Source organism: Podarcis filfolensis (assembly GCF_964270895.1).
Source record: "Podarcis filfolensis genome assembly, chromosome: 9".
Classification (NCBI taxonomy): Eukaryota; Metazoa; Chordata; class Lepidosauria; order Squamata; family Lacertidae; genus Podarcis; species Podarcis filfolensis.
In genome coordinates this window covers 30,581,794-30,606,656 of record NC_139610.1, presented here as the reverse complement: position 1 = coordinate 30,606,656, position 24,863 = coordinate 30,581,794, and the positions used below count along the sequence as shown (strand labels likewise).

The window sequence follows — 24,863 nt, the reverse complement described above, 5'->3', positions numbered from 1 at the left end:
TTTGTAAGGGCACTTACATGCTGCTTTCATGCCCCCCCCCCCAACTAAGTCATACTCAGAACAAACATCATTATCAATGGACTTATCAATGGCATATACAATTATGACACACTGTGCTGCTGCAGGCTTTCGCAGTTTTAAGAAAAACAAGTCTCTCTTCTGCCACACAACCATGCCCAAGCCCTGGCAACTCTTAAGGCTTCACTTTCGGTGTAAATATACTCTGTGTTGCATCAACAGTAGCTCAGTCGGTGGAGCAGGAGACTCTTAATCTCAAGTCCCACATTGGGCAAGAGAGTCCAGCACTGCAGGGGGGTTGGACTAGATGACCCGTGGAACCCCCTTCCAACTACTCGGAAACCTCACTGAGCTCAATGGGGCTTGCTCCCCGCACCCCCGGTAAATGCGAAGAGGATCTGCGGCTCAAATATCAGTGATCCTGAATACGCGCCAGACACGCAGGCAGTTTTTCCTCCTTTTTTATGGAAGGCAGAGGGAGGGACGGAAAGTGATCCAGGGACTGCAAAACACATTGGCAGGAACCCTGAAATCCCAGCCGTTCCTTCTACATGAGGCGGAGCTCTCGAGCTCAGAGCCGCCGGGACCCTGCGCACAAAACTCCCGGAGGCGGAAGCGCGGGGCGGGGCAGCAGCCAGGCAAGGCAGGCGGGAAATTTGAACGCTTTTTCTTTTTTTCCCCCCCACGGCGGGAGGATGGTGGAAGGTCCCGGCTGCGCGCTGAACGGGGAGAAGATCCGGGCCCGCGTGGCCGCGGGGCAGGCGGTGCGGGGCGTGCGGGGAAGAGCCCCGTCGACGCCCCTGTCCCGGTTTACCATCACGGCAGGACGCGGCGCTCCCACGGCCGCCTCTTCCCCTAACGCGGTTAGTAGCGTCTGCACTCCGCAGCCGGCGCGGATCTAAACCTCCGCTCCACCCCCGCTGTGGTTATAGGAATGACAGCAGGGAAGGAGTCGGGCGGCGATGTTCCCAGGGCTCCCCCCCCCTTCATAAGAGCAGAGGTTGATGGTCACCTGTCAGGGATGCTTTAAGTTAAGATAGATGACCCTCGGTGTTCCTTCCAGCCCTATGATTCTAGGGCTACCCAAAGACACATCCAGCCAGATCTGCTTCTGGGAGCCCACAAGCAAAAACGAGGAATACCTGTGGTCTTCCAGGTGTCTTTGGACTGCAGTCCCCCCCCCCATCCCTGACCAGCCTCCAAGTTGGCTGCGGACCTGCTGCTGATGGGAGTATTTGCTGATAACACCAAGGTTGCAGGTTTGATCCCCTTTTATGGCACAGCTGCATATTCCTGCATTGCAGGGGGAGGACTCGATGATGCTCAGAGTCCCTTCCATCTCCGATTCTATGAAAATCAGTGAGCAGGATCCACACGCCAGCTTGCTTTAAGCCCGTTTTGCATATTATTGGTGTGATAAGGGCAGATTGCTAGTTCTGCTCCCTGGTGTTGGAAAAGCGCTGGCTCCTGGGTCTGAACACCCACACATTGGCACAGACGGGTTCCCGGGAGGAAGCTGTTCTTGTCTTGGCTTCCATACAATGAGGTGTGACATTGCAACAACAGCGCTTCCTGCCTCAGCCCCAAAGCCCCGTGATTGAAACGACTTGCTAGGATTACTTCAGCTGCTGCTCCTGAAAATGCATCCATTATAGAAAACCCATTTAAACTAATGGAAAGGACTGAATGTGTTATTGGTTGTGTTGATAGGATTTTAGGGCTGTATCAGCGTGTGATGCGTTTACAAAGGTTATTGCCATGAGCAGATTTGCAGACTGTAAAGGGGGGAAATGGCACATGAATACAGTGGTACTTCTGGTTACATATGCTTCAGGTTACATACGCTTCAGGTTACAGACTCCGCTAACCCAGAAATATTACCTCAGGTTAAGAACTTTGCTTCAGGATGAGAACAGAAATCGTGCTCCGGAGGCGCAGCGGCAGCGGGAGGCTCCATTAGCTAAAGTGGTGCTTCAGGTTAAGAACAGTTTCAGGTTAAGAACAGACCTCCAGAGCGAATGAAGTTCTTAACCCGAGGTACCACTGTACTTAAATAAATATTACCATTGAGTTTTTACCAATGATATTTGCATGGCAAGTATGGTGCCCTTTGGTCCCCTTCATTCCATTTTGTTAGGCTCTATATTACAATATTGTGGCACAGTATTGGGCAGGTCATGTGAAACATTGTATAGGTTGCAACAGCGATGTATACCATCCAGGCTGCCGGTCCTGTTCCTAAAACTAAGCATCTGCAAGGTTGCCCAGTAAACATTCCTTTGTCACATGTCAGAATTACAACAGACATGACTGATCGTCCCCAGTAATCATCAGTTCTGACTGTTTCAGCGATTTCGGGCAGCTGTTTGTGAGGGTTTTTTGTTTTTTGTTTTTCCCCTGCACAAAACACTTAAAAAGAAATAACTGGCAATCTGTAATATATTCTTGCCATTAACATAATAAATCAACCATAACGAGTCTGATTAATTTGAAGAGTTGGTAGAGCTTGGGCAAACATCTAACACATGTAAGAAATAATGAGGAAAGTGTCCTCGAGTCACTTTGCCTAATTAGGAAGATGGCAATTTTTTTAAAAAAAAAATTTAAATAAATAAAAATAAAAAATTATTATAAGGAAGCCCGTTATACAGTATCTGCTATAGAGTCACTGTCATGGAGTTTTTTTTAAAAAAAGAAAAGTACAGGGAAAGATCACATACTGAAATTGGCTCACAGGGAAAAAAAAGCAAAGCAGGTGGATGGAGTTGTTTGTTTGCTTAAAAATGTACTAACGAGGCCTGCTGTTGGTGTGAATGCACAGGACAAGGGAATAGGGTTCTCCTCCTCCGCTTCCCCACTTGCTTTCCCCATGTACACAGCATGCAATTTCTCCACAAGTTTTGATCACTTGTGTTGCCAGCATAAAATTACTCTGTTGGGGCTTGTGGAACTTTATAGAGGAAAAGATGTTGGAATATAAATGAGCAGCTTGGGTTAATGAGCTGTGAACATCCAAGGCTGTATTCCTGATTGGTGGGGTGGGGGGTACGGAGGAGACTCCCCACCCACCCTGTCTTTGTTCAAGTGCAAGCAAGGAAATTTTATTAGAGGAAACATAATCCTCAAAAGTACTCTGGTTATGTGGTCTTTCATTGGAAATATATAGTAAATATTCCAACTTGAAAATGCACAAAGCGTTCTCTGTTTAGGTTGTTTGTAAAGACATGTTTGGCATAAACAGTAAATCCTGACAGCACTTCGTATATATATATTTTAACAAGTGGTAACTTGTATTTTGCCTTTGTAACGATAACTTGTGTTGCTTTTCCCTAGGATACTGTAGCTTTTTTTTAAATCTGGGCACCTTGTAGCTGTACACAAAGCCAAACAACTCAGCACTTGGCACTGAGCCTGGTTTGTTTCCCACAGAAGGCCCCACATCCAATCTCTTGACATCTGCAGGTGGGCCTGAGAAGGCTCCCTGCCTGAAACTTTGGAGAGTCACTGCCAGTCTAGCCTAGACAGCACTGAACTAAAGATGGACTACTGGTCTGATTCCATATAATTCAGCTGCCTGTGTTCCTGCTTAATGCAACTCTTTGGGAACAGGCCATGCCCATAGCTCAGTGGTAGAGCATCTGATTTGCATGCAGAAGGTCCCAGGTTCATAACCTGGCATCTCCAGGTGGGGATGGGAGAACACCCTTGCTGAAACCTTGGAAGGCCACTGCTGGTCAGGGGAGACAGTATTGAGCTAAATGGGCCAGTCTAGGATTCCATTATTTCCTGAATTCTGTGGTGTGACTTGATGGAAGGCAGCTTCCTATGCTACAATCCTTCTGTCTGATCTGCACAAACAGCAGATCATGTGGTAAAACATCCTGGATTTGATTGTTTTATAAAATTATTTATACTGTATTCTACCTTTGGGGGCATGCCTTACCCAAGGTAGCACACAGCATCATGAAAAAAAACCCCCACTAAACACAGCAATAAAAAATAGTTAATCTTACTTACTTGAATTTCTTCACACCTCAGTGGCAGGCAGGGGGAATCGCATGACTAACCTCACCTCCCAAACTTGCACACACAGAAAACTACATGTAGTGTGTTTGGAGGAATTCAAGGTTATAATCCTCCTCTCTAGTTGTTGTTTTCATTCAGTGAGGCTTGTCTTTCACAAAACTATGTCATCCCCTTTCCTCAGTTTTGGGGTATCTAAGAACACTTTTATCCTGTGATAAAGGTTTGTGGAGACTTGGTCCCCATTCGTGTTAAATGTCAGTGACATGGAAGCCCTGTAGCTTGTTGTATGAGTCAGTTGTATGTCCAAGCTGAGGTGGCCACTGGGCTGGGAGGCAGGGTGATTATAGACTACTAAGAACCAATGCAATTGACTGTGCTAGTAACCGTTCATTTTTACATATGCTAACCAGACTCTAGCTGCTTTCTCCAGAGAATATACTTTGAAAAGTAAAGTCATTTCCCGAAAGCAGTTTTCAAACAGTGTGTGCATAGTTAACTTGGAAAAGGCATCATCTGCTTGTTGTACATGGCCTCTGCTATTTAGGAGGTGGTAGATTAAGGCACCATGCCATGGGTGGATTTGCTTCCAGATGATCGCCAGTGATGGCCTAGCCTTGCTTAGCTTGAGGAAAAAACGACATTCATGGTTAACAATGGCAGGGCATAGTATGTGGAAGCCTACAGCCAGCATGGCACACTGTAAACTAAGGAACTCTTTCGTTACATGTTGAACAGAATAAGCTTCAGTCCACCCTTCCTCATGAGCCTATTTTTACTTGAATCACAGTCACAAAGCTGGATGAATTTCTTGCTTTTGTGGTGTGACTGGGAGAGCAAAAATGAAGCGGTTGTCAAGCATCTGTCAGGCCACAATGTATGGCCAGTGGGCTGAGTTTGGCTTGAGAATGAACCAGTTATGCAGGGCTGGTGTAGAAAAACATCTGAAAAACGAGGTCATTATCAACTGTATGCCTTGTTGGATGCACTCAAAAGTAAATTGGCCCTGAAACATGTTACTGAAATGCACCAAACTATTCAAAACTGATACTGGCTTTGGTCAGGCTGATGGAAAACCACTTCTAAAGAAACCTAAGTTCGCTCCCATTCACCCTCAGATTTTATGCATCCAACAGCAAGTTGTTATCCTGTCTGAAATAATCATAAATTACACCATGACCTTCAGTTTACAACATGTTCTATTTCACAAAGACATCTAGAAATTCAAAAAACAAATTGGCAATTGAGAAAACAGCAATCTTGGGCCTTTAAATTATTTAATATTGTGTGAGTAGCAAGGAAGATATTTCATAAACAGTGTCAGCATATTATAGTAGTTTGGCAAATAAATAGCTAAGTGTCGATGCATAGCGTTCAGCATTTAGCGTGTAGTCTTCCAACAGCTTTTGCTTGAATCATTTCTTACATTCTGTTGTACTGACAGAAGGGTCCTAGTGGATAACCATAGACTTGCACAAGTTGGCTTCATACAAATATTTGGGCATTCGGTTTCACAAGTCTTTCAGCTGGAGAACTCTGAGCAAACTGGCAAGGACCAAAGCGGAGCTTAGCACGAATGTAATTAGTTTTCTTTTGTACAAACATTGGAAGATTTGTCCAAGTGGCCATTTGTGTTTTTAAAACCAACATTTTGATCTCAGATTCTTTTTGGTGCACCTATTTGGTTTCTGTGCTTTTAAAATCTATCTAGAAGGAGTTCCATCATACATTCTTAGATTTATATTTGGCACAAAATCCCCTTTACTTATTTTTATTTTATTGTTGCTGTTATTGTTTTCACACCACTCAGGTGATTGGGAATAAAGTATCCAGTCAAGACGTCTTGAGTGTGCTTAATGGATGTGTTTACAGTGGTGTGGAAACTCTGGGGAAGGAGCTGTTCATGTATTTTGGACAGAAAGCCTTGAGGTAAGTAAAGTATACATAATTTGGAGGAAATATTGCCCAACTTTATTAAGCTTTGTTGAAAAAACTGGGCTTAACAAAAGGTGTTGCTTGCACTCTCCATCTCTGTACGCTGACATGGTTTGCATCTCACACTAAGCCAAACCATGGTTTAGCATGAACACTCAAGTGCAGCTCCCAGAGAGGAGCTCATGGTTGCCTTGCTCCTCCTTGGTGGTTCTTTTGCTGAGCTAGCTAGCTAAGCCCATGGTCATGGTTCAGCTTACTCTGTCATCCAAACCAGGGTTCTTGGTTTAGCTCTCCTGAACAAACCACAAGCCATAAACCATAGGACAAACCTTGGTTAAAACTCATGGTGAGTCTGGAGAGAGCTAAACCATGAGCCTGGGTTCAAATCACACACCAAGCCATGACTTAGCTCAGTGAAAGCATGACAATGACCAGGAAGGATCAAAGTGGCTGCAATTACTTCTCTGGGTACCCACACGTTTTTGTGATAAGAAGAAGAAGAAGAAGAAGAGTAGTAGTAGTAGTAGTAGTTTGGATTTGATATCCCGCCTTTCACTCCCTTTAAGGAGTCTCAAAGCGGCTAACATTCTCCTTTCCCTTCCTCCCCCACAACAAACACTCTGTGAGGTGAGTGGGGCTGAGAGACTTCAGAGAAGTGTGACTGGCCCAAGATCACCCAGCAGCTGCACGTGGAGGAGCGGAGACACGAACCCGGTTCCCCAGATTACGAGACTACCGCTCTTAACCACTACACCACACTGGCTCTCTAAGTCATAGTTTATCTTAGTGCGGCATATGAACTAGGCCACTGAACACATTCTCATACTGACTGCAAACTTTTCAACCGTTGACATAAGAATATAAGAAGAGCACTGCATCCGGTTGTACTGATTGTCTAGAACTGCAGAAAAGAGAGGAAGCTGGTAGACAAGAGTCTGTTTGTAAGAGATGCACAGTCTAGCAAAAAGCCGTTTGTTCACACAGTGTGACAAAGGCCTTCATTAGCGGATTGGTGCTCACATGGAGGTGAATGTGTTGAGACAAATATATACCGTATATAGCTAAACCGCTGATGACCATAGAAGGGGAAGATTAAGAAACAAAAATTTAATAACAATTACAGCAAAAGAAGAACCCCAACTGAAGCCCCAAACAATACCCCAGTTTATCAGTCTGTTCAGCAGCCTTAGCCATTGTAGTTGGAGTTATGCCAAAGTAGGGGATAAGCTAGAAATAGTTAATGTTCTGAACTGAGGGATATTCAGAAATGTCTTTCTTTTCTAGGATCCACTTTGGCATGAATGGTTCCTTGCGTATAAGTGCAGATGCAAGCCAGAACAGAAGTGGAGAATTGGCAGTTCTGGAAATACAACTGACTAATGATTTGGTTTGTTTCTACGATGCAACTGTTGAACTTAGGTAAAGCCATGAATGTTTCCCTGCGATATGTTTTTACAAGAGTTCCTGAAGGGGGAAATACTGTGGCTCCAAGTTGGAAACATTGCAAGATGGCTTAAATCAAGCGAAAACTATGCTTAAATTCAAGTAGTTCCTTTTATTTGTTTTATAAGCGGGGTGGTGGTGGTAAAATGGTAGATGTTTGCAAAATGCCTGGATACACACTGGAAATAAATGAATAAATTGTTATCCATAAAACTGACAAAATAATATACTGCCCTATCACAAAATATCAGGGTATAACATGTATAACACTACACTGCACAGCGATATAAGAACATGTGTGTAAGATCACATATTTGTACTCCACATTTAATGGAGAATAGTTGCTTCCTTGCAATCTTTGCTCATAAATAAATGCATGTTTGTACTAGGGCTGCAGGGTTGAATCAACTTATTCATTCATTTCTTAAAAGTTGACTAAAAATATGCCCTTATTAATCAGGCAACAGATTTCTTCCCCTCCCTACCCACCCAAAGTATTGCTATATAGTAATGGGAGTCCTGTAGTCTTCCAGATGTTGGTATACAAATATCAGGTGATGGACTGGTTGGTAGCCTCACTCACCTGCCAAAGAGATCTGGGATGGGATTTTGTTCCATCCACTGGAAAAGGTTTCACACCCCTGGTTTGCTTAGACAAGCTAATTTTGAACTTTTGCTTATGAAGTTCTATTCAATAACCCATAGGTACGGTTAACCACAGTTTAGGGTTCTGGCATAATGTTAAACTGTGGTAAATCAGAATGGAGCTTCCAAAAGAAAAAGGGGGGGGGGGGGAGTTCCTGGTTTATAACTATGGATTGCTTCCTGCTAAATCCAGCCTGGCTTTGGGCAGTTTTGTTTTCTCTCTCTGATACTACCTACTGATAAAACAACTACCGGTACTTAAATATTTTAATTGCACAATGCATTGCTCACCAACTGTCCACTTACAACATATCCCCCCCCCCTTAACCTTGCAGGAATGCTGCTGAATGTGAACAGAAAGTCAGAATGCTAGAAAACTTGGATGTATGCTCTCCAAAATTTAGTTTTTTAAGAGCAGAAGGTGAAATTAAGAAGCAAAAGGGACGTATGTTATGTGATGTGTTGCTCGACCAGGCAGTCCTACCTGGAGTGGGAAACATAATAAAGAACGAAGCACTTTTTGACAGTGGTCTCCATCCAGTTGTTAAAGTATGTGAAATATTCCTGGCTTCCTCCTACTTGCAGGTTTGAATTGCGAGAACCAGAGTTTAAGAAAATATATGCAAATCTGTACCATTTTCGTAATGGTAACAGAATATTAGGCACCTGGCCATGGCAGTTTCAAAAAGCAGATCCTCAAAAGAATCTTCTCACAAAAGGGACGTGGCATGCAACTGACCAAGATTGCTTTTCCTTACAAATTAAATAAGTGGTCTTGAGAAGAAAATAATTCAGGTTGATATTTCCATATTGGGCAAGTGTGCTAAAATGAACAGTTTGAAAAGTAGTAAAAACTCACAAAGTATTCAAGTACAGTGGTAGCTCGGTTTATGAACAGCCCTGTTAACGAACTATTCGGTTTATGAACTCCGCAAAATCGAAAGTAGTGTTCCGGTTTGCAAACTTTACCTTGGTCTACGAACCAAAGCCAAATGGTGGAAGGGCACTGGCGGTGGGAGGCCTCATTAGGGAAAGTGCCTCTCGGTTTAAGAACGGATTTGGTTTAAGAACGGACTTCAGGAACAGATTAAGTTCGTAAACCGAGGTACCGCTGTATCTTTTTAAAAAGCCATACGATGATAAAATTGGTCCCTGATGATGATTTCCTGGTGCCTGAAAAGTACTATGATGATATTTATCTCCTTGGGGGTTCCTGACTTTATGTGTGCCACCTCCCGAACCAAATCCTTGCGTAAATGGTGGGTCCACTATATATCAACCCCCTACATTTGATCTGGAGAGGCCGGTGGGAAAGGGGACCTGGAAACAGCCATAGTTCAGTTGTAACCAACCTGATTAAAATTCTAGCACTGATCCCCTTTAAGTGATTGTCAAGACAAAAGTTAATGGCACTACCTGGTATTCATGTTTGTGGTAGAATTTTATACAGAAGAAAGTCCACAGACTTCAATGTGGCATACTCCCAAATACATATCCATAGGATACCAGCCTTAAAACGATACTACCGTAGATTCCGGCGTATAAGACGCCTTTTTAACCCCAGAAAAGAGGTTAAAAACTCGGGGGTCGTCTTATATGCCGGGTATGGGTGGTGTGGCGCGGAGCCCGCCCACTGCTGCTGCTGCAGCAGCTCCGAAGCAGCAGCAGCCGACGACAGACTCCGCTCTGCGCCGGGAGAAAGCCGCCCGGCGTGGAGCCCGCCCACTGCTGCTTTGGAAGCAGCGGGCGGCGGGCTCCGCTCTGCGCTGGGCGGCTTTCTCCCGGCATGGAGCTGCTCAGCGTATTAGGCGGCTGGGCTTATAAGACGAACCCCCAAATTGCAGCTGCCAATTTGGGGGGTCGTCTAATACGCCAGAATCTATGGTAGCTGTCCCATTACCAGTGATATGGCTTCTTAAGATAAGGGTTCCATGTCCTCAGCCTTTCCTTGTTTTAAGCAGTGACCCACTGTGGTTTGGAGAGTCCTTGGCCGTCGTTTTTTAAACCTCTGCTCCAAATTCCAGGCCTGTCAGCTAACGGATGAGCAAGTACATCACTTGGTGAAAATGACTCGGGATTTCACGCTTCTCTTTTATAAGGTAGGGAGAAAGCCCTTTCTCAAGAGATCTTCGAAAACTGCATTAAAATGTAAATGCTGAACATGTGTCTTGATAGTAAAAATGTTTTTAACACCATTAGTATAAAATTGCTTCACCCAGCCAATTGATTGAAGAGGCTTTTTCTCCCTGGCTGATTGAAAATTGCCTGTGGAATCCAAAGGGAAATGCACTTGAGTCTTTTAATTTTCATAGGACTTGGGGCCAACTGATGTATTTAGAAAAAGTAGGAAAGAGCTGTGCCACTCCGCTAGAGAGCCCAGGCAGAGAATTACACGATTCAATGTTCCCAAGCCATCAGAAATTATCTGGATATAGAAAGGTAGCACAACCAGGGGAAGTGGTTTTGGTCTTCAGCATGCTAGGTTTCTGTTTGATTATTTTTTTAATAAGAAAAATGTAATGTGAACTCTCCTGGAGTGCTGCACTATCAGCTTTTTCTGTCCAGGTTGGTTGGTGCTTAAGCACCATTGATGGCAACTGCCAGAGAACTGGTAACTAACCCATCATCCTTTGCACCGTGTTTAAAAGATGAATTGCATTGCTTGATGTCTTGCTTACCTATAAGTCAGAAAGCTAGGGGAAATGTTGATGGTTTCTTTTCTCTTTTTTGGCTGATAACCTTTTGCTTATTTTGCAAATAAGAAATATGGGTTTGTAATATATATATATGTATGTATATAAAACTTTTTAAAAAATTAAAGAGCTTATTGGTTCACAAAAAAAATATGCATTGTTGAATTTCAACCAAGGGGAAGCGAGGAAGTCACTTAACAAGGTCAATAAGTATAATTTCTAATAAGGTTATGATTTTTGTTTGTTTGTTTGTTTTGTTCATTTATAATTTTGTGAAAATTAATTTAAAAAATTGAGAGAGAAAATGTGCACTGTCTTTTTCTGACAACAACAAAAGCCCTGCAGTGATTGACAAGCAATTTAAAAAAAGCAATGATAAAGTTACAAGAACACATTAAAAGCAGATTTAACAATATAGTATCATTTGCGCTGCCCAAGGAAAACAAACCTCTTTGCCCAGTGCCAACAAGGCTGATGCATGGTTATTCCTCTCTGTGGAGATCATTCTATAAAGGGGAAGCTAATTTCCAGGACAGAAAAACAGGAATTTCTCAAATACATGGAACATTTTTTAACTGCCCAAAGTGTGAATGTATTTAAATCTCTCTTTTTGGATTTTATTTTATTTTTTCTAGTCAAGGATAAAATGATTTGACAATGGGCTGGAGCTCTGGCTTTCTAAATCACATGAATAATAATTCAGTTCTCTGTTCTAGTGTCGCAAGACGGGATCAGCGCTGTATAAGCATTACAGGGTGTACAAGCGCCCTAACTGCAGTCAGTGCAGAGCAAAGATCACGGTGTGCCGCTTAGGAGAGAATAACAGAATGACGTACTTCTGTCCTCTATGCCAAAAGGACAAGCCTCAGCTTGTGGATCCTGGGTAGGTTGTTCACCTTTATCAAACATTTTCTAAATTATCTCAGCATTCTGAGAAGAGCTGGTTTTAGAAATGCTAACCTTTTGCTCAATAGCTCTCCAGCTTGTCCAGTGTCAAAATCCAACCTTTGGCATTTGTTTGTTTTAAATGGCATTCTGTATTTTTCTGTCACTCCTTCCTCCTCTCTCTGGGCTACCCCTGCCCATTGCCCAGCCACCTGAATTAAGCCAGCAATTCTGTACGCTAAACCTTGGAGCGAATCCTATTGAACTTATTGGGACCAAGTAGATATAGATAGGCTACCACAGGAAAAGAGTTGAATGTGCACCAGGGATGTCCAACTGGCCGATTGCTATCAATCTATGTTTACAAAATGCCTGAATACACTGGAAATAAATGAATAAGTTGTTATCCGAAAGAATATACAGTGGTACCTCAGGTTAAGTACTTAATTCGTTCCGGAGGTCCGTACTTAACCTGAAACTGTTCTTAACCTGAAGCACCACTTTAGCTAATGGGGCCTCCCGCTGCTGCTGCGCCGCCGAAGCACAATTTCTGTTCTTATCCTGAAGCAAAGTTCTTAACCCGAGGTACTATTTCTGGGTTAGCGGAGTCTGTAACCTGAAGCATATGTAATAATAATAATAATAATAATAATAATAATAATAATAATAATAATTTATTATTTGTACCCCGCCCATCTGGCTGGGCTTCCCCAGCCACTCTGGGCGGCTTCCAAAAAAAAATTAAAATCCTCTAATACTTCAAACATTAAAAGCTTCCCTGAAGCGTATGTAACCTGAGGTACCACAATACTGCTCTATCACAAAATATCAGGGTATATAACATGTATAACAGTAAGATCACATATTTGTACTCCACATTTGCAGGAAAATAGTTGCTTCCTTGCAATCTTTGCTCATAAATAAATGCATGTTTGTACTAGGGCTGCAGGGTTGAATCACCTTATTTTTAAAATGTCCTGATTAATCAGGCAACACACTTCTTCCCCTCCCTCTCTACCCACCCAAAGTATTGCTGTATAGCAGGGATGTCCAACCGGTTGATCGCGATCTACTGGTAGATCGCAAGGCCTCCCTGGTCGATCCATGTCTTTCATGTGATCCTGACTGATCCACCCCCCAAAATCAAAGGCTCCCTAAAAAAAGCTTAACAACTTTGGCCAATCCAATGCCAGGTTTTTTTTAGTGTGAGTAGATTTCAGTCTCTTGGGAGCTGGACTCCCTGTAGTACATCAACGGAACTTAGTGATATAATCCTAAACGCACTTTCCACAGAAAGTGGGGTACAGCAAGACTGCAATCCTAAATCCTGGTAAGGAAGTCCCATTGAACACGGTAGGGCTTATTTCAAGGAAGGCATGCATAGGATTGTGCTGTAAGTAGTCCATCTGCTTTTTCTTTGTCTTCCTTTAAATATTTTTCATCCCACCTCTTCTCTCCCTTAGACAAAGTGGTTATTTTTAGGGCCGTATTCCCTGATTCTAAAACAGTAGGGTTAAGGAGCGCATTCACTGCTGGAGTCACACAGATATCTTATTTTCATCCCCTTGTTTCTCTCATGCAAAATAATGCAGGCAGCAGGGTTTCAGCTTGTTAAGCTGCAGATGGAGGATGTCTACTGAGAGCACCAGGGGGGCAAGCTTTTATTGAGAATATTTTCTCCACAATTCAGAAAAGGGGAGAAAAGAAAAAATCTGCTACCTTCTAGCTAAATTGGAAGAGATTTTCAGGGAGGATCGTTTTAAGAACACAAGAAGATTTCTGCTAGTTAAGACTAAAGGCTTGCCTAGTTCAGCATCCTGTTTCTCACCTTGGTCCAGGAGATACCTCTGGAAAACCCAGAAGGAGGGCAGCAGCCTCCTCTCGTGGATGTCCCCCAGTGGTATCCATGTATAGTGGTACCTTGGGTTACATACACTTCAGGTTACATACGCTTCAGGTTACAGACTCTGCTAACCCAGAAATAGTGCTTCAGGTTAAGAACTTTGCTTCAAACCGTTGCTGTGAGGGCAGTTCTCTGGCCTGATGCAACACCTGCTTTTTTCTTAGAATGAATTATGTGCTTGTCCTCTTCTCTCCCCCCCCCAAAAAAAATTGGGTGTACTCTTTGGGTAGGTACATTTAAGACTGCAGTGATAGCATGCCATGTTAAACTATGGTTTGGTCAGGATAACAGACTGCTGAGATGGGAAAGCAAGAAGAAACATGTGATTGAAAATAGCTTTCATCATTCATTCCATTCCCTGGTTTCTAAATCACAAGGGTGGAGCCTGCACATTAGCATCCCGTCCCATCTACAGGCTGCCCCCACAACAAATGGATGTTGGAGGCTGTGGGTTTGGAGCTAGCAAGCATAAGTCCACACTCTCCTCCTCATATGATTGATTCTTGAATACATGAGGAACGATGCCCAATCAGGGTTATTTTGTTGAAATCCAGTTTTAAAGCATGGAAGAATTTGAGAATTAGGCTGGAACACAAAGTTCCCTTTTATGTCCCCCCCCCAAATAACTCATCTATATCTAACAATCTCAGTGCAGGATACACAGAAGCATGAAACAACAGTTCCAATCACAAGCGGGGGACGGAGTGGGCAGACTTCTCTTCTGATCTACACATGTCCATTGGAACATGTGTATAGAGCCCTCTATGTATGGCAGCTGTTATGACTGTACAGGGCAAGGGAGGAACCTAATCTCCATCACTTCCTGGCCTAGCATGTGTATTGAATCTATCTGGAAAGCCTAGAAGGGCTGGATTGCATACATCAGGGATGGGCAGCCTGTGACCTTTCAGTCATTGTTGGATTTCATCAGTTCAAGCCAGCATGGCCAACCACCAGGAATGGTTGGCATAATGATTGAAGAGCTTCCAGAGAGCCAAACAGTAGCCACCCCAGGTATAGATGGCTGATATGCCACTGTGTTTTATCACCCAGTGCTTTGAAATAAGTAAACTCTTATTGTTGTTTTTGGGAAATACACTTTTGAGGAGCGGGAATAGCGCCCTTCCCATTCCATGTCTCGATAGCCAAGTTCATAGCCTTGATAAACCCTCAAGGCGAAACTGGAGCTTCCAAGCTATCAGACGCAGCAGCCCAACTTTCCCCCTCGCTGGTGGCCAAGCTATCAGAATCCAGTGCTGAATCTCCCATATAACCCCTGGCGGAACACAATGCTCAGAACAAACCTCTCAACATGTTAACATCAATTCCCCCCTTTCTTTCATTGTGCAGCAAACTGCCAGGAAGAAATGGTTTAATTGGCTGGGCGTACAGCAGGGGGTCGTCTTGTAAGGAACAAGTTGCTCAGGAATCGGAAGAGGAGTGGGCCTGTACACTATGCACGCTGATAAACAAGCCGTCTGTCAAACTCTGTGATGCATGCCTGACTCCAAGGCCTGAGCGTAAGTCTATATGGTTGTCTGTCTGGCATCGTAATGTATTACAGCAGTGCAAGCAACATGGAACCGTTTTGCTTTGCTTTGTGTTGTTTCTACTCCTGTTCACAACATACAGGTAATATGTTCATTAATACACTGGTCCTAAATGCCTATTACTTGCCCTAATGCTTCAAATCTGAAATAGTATATGAGGAGGAAGACAAAGGATATCACTGATATTATTTTATTTCAGAGTTGCTTTATACTTTGTGGCATGGTGCATGCACTGTTCCCTCCCCCTCTCTTTTTCTCTCTGCAGAAAATGCCACTCCCATTTAGCTAGACATGTCCCCAAACATTTAGAGACATGTGACGGACATGTGGTTGGGAATTGGGAAGCTGCTATTGGATGTGGCTTCTTGACACGTGTTTACTGCTTATTTGTTATCTTTTCTTTGTGGACTTGACCCCTTTGAACTGTAGGGGTAGCTAGCCTAGTTTGAGGACCTGCTCTGGTTCCCCAGGCAAATTCTTCTGGGACCCCAAGACCTGGCCAGTTTTCATGACAGCATCAACACGAAGGAAAAAATAGTGGGACGCAGCACTGGGGTTGGTAGGCCCAAATTCCTGACATGGATGCAGATCTTCCCTTCCCCAGTCATTACACCAATGACTAATGCATGGGGAGAAAGAATGATAGCCAACCATGATTCATCTAATCTGTATGCTTCGGCTGTGGAATGGGATGGGGGGCAGTCTGCTGGTGTGCGTTTTGCATGTGTGCATAGATGAGGCTGTGTTTTGAATGTGTGGCGTGGAGGGTTGGACAGGGCCAATATATACTAGCCACCCCAAAGTCCCAATTAAAAAGTAAAAAAATGAGAAGGTCCTTAGGTGTCCTAGCTATATGGGGTGGGAAGAATAGACAGCCCTTCTTTCCACAGACTAGGAAAGAAATTCAGAGGAAATCCTCTCTCAAGAAAATTAAGATAGAGAAAGGTTATATGAAACAGCCCTGAGCAGATGCCCGTGTTCTTAGAATCTGCATTATAAACCCAGAAACTTGTCTCAAGGAACAACTGTTTGTGCAATAATAGCATGTTCCTTTTGTAACTCAAATATATACTTTCACAGCTGTTATCCCATCCCATGCTGCATGAATTATTCAGTTAAACCTTTGGTACTTTTTGCAGATTTCAGCAACTTCCCTGAATTGTCAGACCAAATGTTCCATAAATTGAAAGGGAATGCATTTGTAAGGAGAAAAAAAATCTTTTCTAGCTGGAAGGGACAAAAGCTGTCCTCCACCCTGTTAGTATTTCAAAAACAATAGAAGTGTTTGTGTGTGTGTGTGTGTGCCTGAAAAGTGTTTAAAACCTTTAATAAAAATTGTGATTTTAAAACTAAGTGTTGAAACTTCACATGGGTATATATTTTTTTACACCTTTTACAGTTGGAGCACGGTGTTTCCGTGCGCTGCTCTGGTTTGCCAGAACCGGCTCAGTCATGCTGGCCACATGACCCAGAAGCTGTACGCCGGCTCCCTCAGCCAATAAAGTGAGATGAGCGCCACAACCCCAGAGTCGTCTGCGACTGGACCTAACAGTCAGGGATCCCTTTACCTTTACAGTTGGAGCAAACTCCAATCACTCAGCAATGATGTCTTTCATTTCTCCCACAAAGAAGAGCTGCTCTCAGCTGCAGTGTTCAGCTTCTAATCTCTGAGGCACTCTACTTCTCTGCCCTGCCCTACCCTGATTGTATTTCCTCCCTTCTCTTCCATGATTCTCTCCTCCTTGCTGTCTCTTTCCTCTACTTCCTCCTGCCTTTGTGCTTTCTGCTGTGCTGCTCTAATTTATCAGCCTCCCCCCTCTAATGGACAAGCCAGTTTCTTTTAAGAGGCTCCCCAAGTTTGGGTTAATATAATGTTTCCTGCATGTCCAGTCTCACCTGGATCAATTGCTGGCTATCCTTACCAACTGCAAATCAGGGGTGGGGAAACACCCACTTTTGCCTCTTCCTTGCCCAGCAGTGGGCATGTGGCCCCAGAAGGTTGCATGGCCCTTGGACTGCTGTCCATTCCTGTCACTCTTCCTCTTCCAGGTCTATTTGTTTTGCACTTGATCTGCCAATTGCAGTCCCTGAGAAGGTGCTTTTACCCATAAGGATAACATAGACTAGTGAAATATGCCTGGAGTGGGCTTGGCTGTCAGTGGAGCACTGATGCTATAAGCATCTGGTAAGATCTTCCATTCGAAGCTCCTGGAAGCCTTTCACACTCTGGACTGCGACTGGCTGTAAGGGAAGGTTGAGAAAAGATGTGCCGACCTGCTGTAGGCCTTCTGGAGCCAGCAGAGTGCTGGGCAAGGGAGGTTAGCGAGCAACTGTATCTGCAGTTGGGAAGGATTTCTGTTGTCTGCCAAAGTTGCTCTTGGCTGATTGTCTTCCACTAAAATGTCAGCCCCAGGAACCTAAAGATTTAGTCTGTTCAGAAAGTCAGATTTGCCAATTAACTTCTCTCCTGGAATTTATGCCCCCAGCTGGTTCCCTAGAAGCTGAAGCAGACCCAATACAACAAAGGCAGCGTGGCTTAGGGCTTTAGAAGAAAATCACGATAATGCTCTTTTTCTCTCTCTCGGCATCTTTTATTCCAGTTGTGAAGCTTTTGAGCTGTTATCAAAGTCCAGTGCTGGCATCTAAAGACTTCTTTAACATATGTTTAAATAAAGCAACTTTATCTCAAAAATCTACATTAAAATAAAATCTAGAGAGTTTTTTTTAATAAAAAAGATGATGTAAGTAAAATGATTTCCTCAATGCTTATAATTAATACTTTTGTCCTAGAATCAGAACTATAGAGTCAGAAGGGACCCCAAAAGTCATTTAGTCCAAGCCCCTGCAATGCAGGAATATCAATGCACAGATGGTCTCCCACCCAATTTGAAACCATACCGGATCCTGCTTAGCTTTGCAAATGTGCTTGCAGTTTCCCCCCCTCCACTTAATTAATGTATGTAAAATTCCCTTAATTAATTGAATGTATGAAATTTTACTTCCTCTGAAAAGGCCCTTTCTACATTCCCCATCCTTGCATATGTTGCTAGTGTGCATTCATAAGACTATTGCTGTCTTTCTACAATGCTAACCTGAACTGAGTTGAGTCCCATTGATGTAAATGGGGATGTGCATCAGCATCCAAGGCTAGTAGACATTATGGATAACTATTTCTTAAGGAAGAACTGTAGCTCAGTGCTTTGCATGCAAAAGGTCCATCATTCAATCTCTGGCATCTCCAGGGAGAGCTGGGAATGTTTCCCTGTCTGAAACCCTGGAAAGTTGCTTCTATTCAGGGTAGACAATGCTGAGCTGACTGGACCAGTGGTCTGACTTGGTGTAAAGCAGCTTCCTATGTTCACAACTATTAAAAGGATCTAGGGGTCTTGGTGGACCACAAGCTTAACATGAGTCAACAGTGTGATGCAGCAGCAGAAAAAGTGAATACTGTTCTAGGCTGCATCAATGGAAGTATAGTGTCCCGATCAAGGGAAGTAATAGTCCCCCTCTATTCTGCCTTGGTCAGACCACATCTGGAATACTGTGTCCAGTTCTGGGCACTGCAATTTAGGAACGATCTTGACAAGCTAGAACATGCGTGATGCAACCAACATGATCAAGGGTTTGGAAACCAAGCCTTAAGAGGGTCTGTTGAGAGAATTGGGTATGTTTAGCCTGCAAAAGAGGAGGCAGATATGATAGCCACCTTCAAATATCTTAAGGGCTGTCACATGGAGCAGGGAGCATGCTTGTTTTCTCCTGCTCTAGAGGGTAGGACTTGAACCAATGGATTCAAGTTGCAAGAAAGGAAATTCCGACTAAAGAACTTTCTGACAGTAAGAACTGTTTGACAGTGGAACAGGCTCCCTTGGGAGGTTGGGAACTCTCCTTCATTGAAGGTTTTTAAGCAGGGGTTGGATGACGATGTGTCGTGTATGATCTAGTTGAGATTCCTGCATTGCAGGGCGATAGACTAGATGACCCTTGGAGTACCTTCCAAATCTACCATGCTATGCTTCTATGATTAGTAGTGTGTAGATTCCAGGGGGTGATAAGTGGTTCAAAGAGGATACTAACTGGGATGTCTTCCTTTTCTTGCTATCTATTTTAAGTTCCAGAAATACAGAAGAATGAAGCTTTGGCAGCCTTTAACAGCAGCTTAATCAAGTACCCATGTAATAACTTTGGAAAACCAAGGGGAGAAATTAAGATCAACAGGAAAACTGTGTTTGGGACAACAACATTGGTGCTGTCAGATTTTGCTAGCAAATTGCCTCTGCCGAAGCATAATGGAAGCAGAAGTCTAACTCCAGATGGAAACTCTCTGTGTGATTCTTCACGAAATGATTATAACAGCACCAACCACCATGCTGTAAATACACCCGTATCATTCTCCCATCAATATAATTCTTTAAAGCCGGCACAGAAGAAACAGAAGATTGATTCCTCATCTTCATCTGTTGGGACGATCAATGAGAATTTAGCAATCAGGTTTGTTAATTCCAGATCTAAACAAGACTCCTCTAAAGTATATTTCACTGAATGTGGACTTGAAAGGTAGAAATTGATGGGTGCAAGGCAATGTTTAGAGGGAAGCATTGGTTTGGGGTTTATTGCGTGTTTTGCTTTTGAAGTGGTTTGATATATATTCCGTCCAATAAGGATAATGGGTAACTCATGAAACAGAGTTTGTTGCTGCTGTGTGTCCCTTATTTGTCACAGAATCGCTTGTGACTTGGGCAGCTTGTTAGATCAGAAGAAAGGGCAATTTGCCAAGCTCAAGCGGCTAACTGCAGTGGCAAGAGACTAGTTGCTGTGTCTTAGAAATGAAGTGGGGCAGAAGCCCTGGAACTTTACAGAATTTAATTGTAGGTGCAAGGGGGCCAGTGGGCTTCTGTATAGCACAGCAGAGCAATGTATTCCTTGCTGCCTGCTTCCATACTTGGTAGCCAAGAAACAAAACTGCATTGTGGTGTAGCAGGTGTAGCACCATGGTTGAAAGTGTTAGCCATGGACCTGGGAGACCAGGGTTCAAATCCTTACTAGGCCATGAAGCCCACTGGGTGCCCTTTGGCCAGTCTAGCGTACCTCACGGGGTTGTTGTAGGGGTGAAGTATTAATTAAAATTGTATACCGCCCTATGCCCATAGATCTCAGGGCGGTTCACAACATAAAATTGAGGCTGGAGAGAACCAGGTATGCCACTTTGAGCCCCTTGGAGAAAAAGACTGGGTATAAAGGCAATAAATTAATATAGTTGTACCTTGGTTCTCGAATGCCTTTGTACTTGTACATTTTGGTTCCTGAACGCCAAAGACCCAGAAGTAAGTGTTCTGGTTTTTGAATGTTTTTCAGAAGCCAAACGTTCAATGCGGCTTCCACTTGAGTGCAGGAAGCTCCTGCAGCCAATCGGAAGCTGCACCTTGGTTTTTGAACAGTTTCGGGAGTCAAACGGACTCCCAGAATAGATTAAGTTTGAGAACCAAGGTTCCACCGTAAAGGTATGGGGTGTATATAACCCATTTGAGTAAGGAGCCAAGTAAACCATTACCCAAAGTTGGACCTTTGGGGAGGTGGTGAAGACTGAGAGGGGGTTGGAGGAGGATGTCAGAATTCCCAGGTAGCACTTTACGATGTACACAGGAGCGCGAGAATAGCACCGCCGGGTGGAATTTGGCCTTGACTTGTAGAATTACAGCAAAAAAAGGTTGGCTGCTGCTAAATCAAAGTAACAGGGAGCGAACTAACCTTGTTTAAACATTAACCATCAAGGAAGATGCCCTTGTGCCTTGTAAGCGAAGCTGCTCTCCAACTCTTCTGGTGACGCTAATGTTAGGGGAGAGTAAAGCTTCCCTGCCACCTTCATAAAATATACTTTTCTGCTCCGCCAGTCAGACTTCCTCCTCTGTGGAACATGATTGGGATCATTAAAGTAGCTTTGATCAAAGAGCATGGAAAATTGTCTCTGAAGCGGACAAGTAGGTAGAGATCCCCATGGCCTGGTCTAAGACACTTGTAATAGCTTTCCAGAGAGGGAGACTATAATTGGAGGGAATTGGACCTCGAGTACGTCTTGCTGCTGCCAATTCGGAATGCCTTTTAAACAACATGAAAGGACAAAATTTATGCCAGCGACACCGGAATGGTGCTGTTTTATATTTTAAAAATTGAGATAAAATAAGAGGCCATGCAATTTGGGGACTTTAAATTTGCCACTTGCCCTTCATTTCAATTGCCTGGATGCTCAGTGAAGATTCCTTCAGTTTTATTTAAAGAAAAATCAAGTAGGGCAGGTAAAATATCCGGTTTCTCTATTTTGATCACTACACGTGTATAACAATGCATTATTGACAGCTGTGTACGAAAGGCAAGAGTGTTTGGTGGAAGGGAGGAAGAGTGTTGCTGCTGCTGTTGCTGTAACTAATCCCTTTTAACTTCATGCAGTTTTTATTATTATTTTGCAACCTGTCATTGCAGAGCACCTCCAGTTAATATGACAGATGGTTCTTACACATTAAATACTGGCAACCCTCGCTGCAGTAAACACAGCCGCTTCTGTGTTCTTCGCGTGGTGAGGAAGGACGGAGAAAACAAGGGCAGGCAATTTTATGCTTGTCCTTTACCCAGAGAAGCCCGGTGCGACTATTTTGAAGTACGTGAGATTGCGTAGCCTTGCCGAGTACCCTTGAAGGGTACAACTTTTTCCCTCCAACCCGTTATGATTACTCATGGGTTTCATTCGTACTTTCGGGATTAGTGTACTGGAAGGAGAATTACAATGTCACTGATGAAGTTAGCTTTCCTAGATAACTTCTAGACACATCGTGGCCACTGCAGAATGGTTTTCTGCGTGGAGTAGAGTCGTGAACTTTGAATTCAGATTTTACACTAAAAGGTTTTCATTTATTGACACTATTAAGAGTTAATAGACACATAGAAAGCTATGGCTTATTGATATCCCTTCCCCAGTTCTGAAAGCAGAAGCAGGGGGGATGCTCCTGTCAGTCACGAGCGGGATTTAACTGCCTGGCTTGGGTGACTTCTTATGTGGGGAGGGCACAAGAGAATATTTATTTGAAGAGTGGAATTGATGCAGAGATGGGAATAGAGATTATTCTTCAATCAAGTAGCCATTGCTGTCCTTGAAAAGCTGGTGAATGGGGAGTTTGGGAGAGGGTTCTCCCCCTACTTCTCTGCCTCTTCAACCAGTAGCCATCTATGGCAGTGATGGGGAACCTCAGTGATGAGGTTCGCCTTGGGCCTCTCAGTCAAGTCTTCAGTGCTCTCTCCAGGCCACAGACCTGCTTCACATCCTCCTGGGATGTTTTTGCCTCATTGTGGAATGTGTGGTGGTAGCTCCTTCTTGCTCAGATGGAGACAGATTTGTTCCTTCCATATACACATGGAGGAAGGAGCAGCACTTTCTTCTCCCAGACGTCATTGCAGCTTGTTGAAAGGTCTGAAAAGGGCTCCCTGTGCAAATTAGTGGTAGTCGCTGCAAAAAATAAATAAATCTAAGAATCTCTTTGTATGGACCTTGGCATCCTTTTCAGACCTTCTACCTCATGGGGCTGGGACCAGCAGAGGACAGATATGTTGGGAGTGGGGCCAGTGTATACACTCCACTCCTCTCCACATGCTTAATATACACATGGAAGGAAGTTCTGAAAGGGGAGTAAAAGGCCCTCTCAACTAACTTCCCAAGGATAGGCTGAACGCAATATACAATAGATTATTTTCATGTGGGTTTTGTTCTGTTAACACAGCAATTACACTGGCCTCTGCTATGCAGTAAGGAGTGCAGTTATGTCATTTTGACCTTCAGATTCTGAAAAGGGAGAGAAGGAAGTTGGAAGTGTGGGGAAGTGAGGTCTATTGCTATTCAGCTATGAGGTACCAGAACTTTACTTGGATAAATTGAACCCATGTTGCCTCCAGAGTCAGATAAGACTCCCGAAAACTCTACTCTCACAAAGTCAAACGAGTGGAGCTCAGGTGGTGAAACATATAGCGTATTTGAAAGAGAGCCATTTACCCTGATTATTAGCAGTTGCCACCTACCTGGCAGAATTAAAGTCGAGTTTCTTGCCACCGGTCTAAAAGAGGGATCTGATGTTAAAAGGAGAAATGATTTCTCTCTACAGTGGGCAGACCTGCATTTTCCCTTCTGCAATCACAGGAAGCGCAGCATTATGAGGACGGTGTTGAAGATTGGTCCTAATAATGGAAAGAATTTCTTTGTGTGCCCTCTTGGGAAGGATAAGCAGTGTGACTTCTTTCAGTGGGCAGAAAATGGTCCAGGAATGAAGATTATCCCAGGATGCTGAGCAATTCATCTCCAATACACCATCTGACGTTAATCTTCTCAAACTGTGTGTACAACGCTGCTCTTCTCTGGGAGATACTTTAGGAGGGTCATGATCAAGTGGTATCTTGCGATTGCAAATCCATCTAGATTATACATTTGGACATGCTTTCTTTTGTTCCCTGCTTCTAACTGCCTCTGTGATTTGTTTTATCTATCTAACACTAGAAGCTCTCATGTGGAAGGGTTAACATATCTGAACAATACCCGTCGTATCTTTTGTTGTCTTGTTTCCTGCCACCCCACCCCACCCCAAATTGCTTAAATGCAGTCTTCAGGAATTATCTGGATTTAGGTGTCTCTCACAATGTGCTACAATCTGTCAACAAAACATACATTTTTAGTCGGAGTTTGTACATGTTGTTTGTCCTTCAGCACTTTCCCCCCACTCCCAATTCTTAAGCTGTGTTTCCATAAACATTTATATTTCAATGCATTTAAGATGAATAGATTTTAATACACTTTGTAATCAGTTATGAAAGATTAATATATTCAATAAACTTGTTTCTAGCAATGACGAGCCTCTGTTTGTTCTTAAGGATTGCTCTGAATGAGCTTCTTGCCAAAGTAGAAGGGATGCATTTAACTAACATGCTTTATTGTTTGTTGCAGATCTGTAGGTCACCTTGCCATGGTTTTCCCTTCACCTTAATATTTCTCCATATAGGAACCTGTCCTAAGAAAAAAATGTTGCTCCTTTGGAACTGAACAGGTGGTCAATTTAGCTTGGCTTATGCAATCAGCCTGATCCCCTATGCAGAATTAGGCACACACATTTGGGTTGGTTTGGTGCATTAAGTCTGCATAAGCCACTTGCACTTAAATTTGGTGGAAATTTGGACAGCACTTTACCCATCTTTTTAGATCAATGGAGTTTGGCTAACAAGCATGGCAGAGTTGGCCACTCTCTTCTCATTTATTGGTGACCTGTGCAAATGGATTGGACACATGCCTATTTGGGAGTAAGTCCCATTGAATTTAGGATGATTTAGTTCTGAATAGACATGCATAGGGCTGGGCTCTTGGCATAATTCTTAAAGACAGCTCTGCCTCCAAACATTAGCTAGGTTAGGCACTGGCCAAGAGCCCCATGAACTCAGAAGCACCTCTTACCCTGCCCTCCCTGCCATGTCCCTGGGTGGTTGGTTTTTTTTGGGGGGGGGCAAATCTCTGCTCCCACCTGCAGTGTCCACCCATCATTTTAACTTTACCCAAAATGCAATGCCCTAGCCTATAGATCTACAAAATCTACACGCTGGTTAGGAATATAGATCCATGGTGGAGCATTGCATTTGGTGCAAATTAAGGTGATGGTTGGCCATCACAGATGGAAGCCCATTCAAAAATGGTAAAAGGTAAAAGGACCCCTGACCGTTAGGTCCAGTAGTGGACGACTCTGGGGT

At 43.5% G+C, this 24,863-nt stretch overlaps 1 protein-coding gene across 1 annotated transcript; it reads left to right on the top strand.

Moving 5' to 3' along the window:
- The first annotated feature begins 236 nt into the window (after positions 1-236).
- Positions 237-23,974, top strand: NEIL3 (nei like DNA glycosylase 3). The gene is made up of 10 exons (XM_083631193.1): positions 237-881; positions 5,852-5,970; positions 7,261-7,395; positions 8,400-8,613; positions 10,089-10,163; positions 11,474-11,640; positions 14,896-15,065; positions 19,208-19,586; positions 21,573-21,747; positions 23,240-23,974. Exons 1-10 carry the CDS (start codon positions 570-572, stop codon positions 23,420-23,422), a joined length of 1,929 nt encoding a protein of 642 aa, XP_083487319.1. The 5' UTR covers positions 237-569; the 3' UTR covers positions 23,423-23,974.
- Positions 23,975-24,863: the final 889 nt, after the last annotated feature.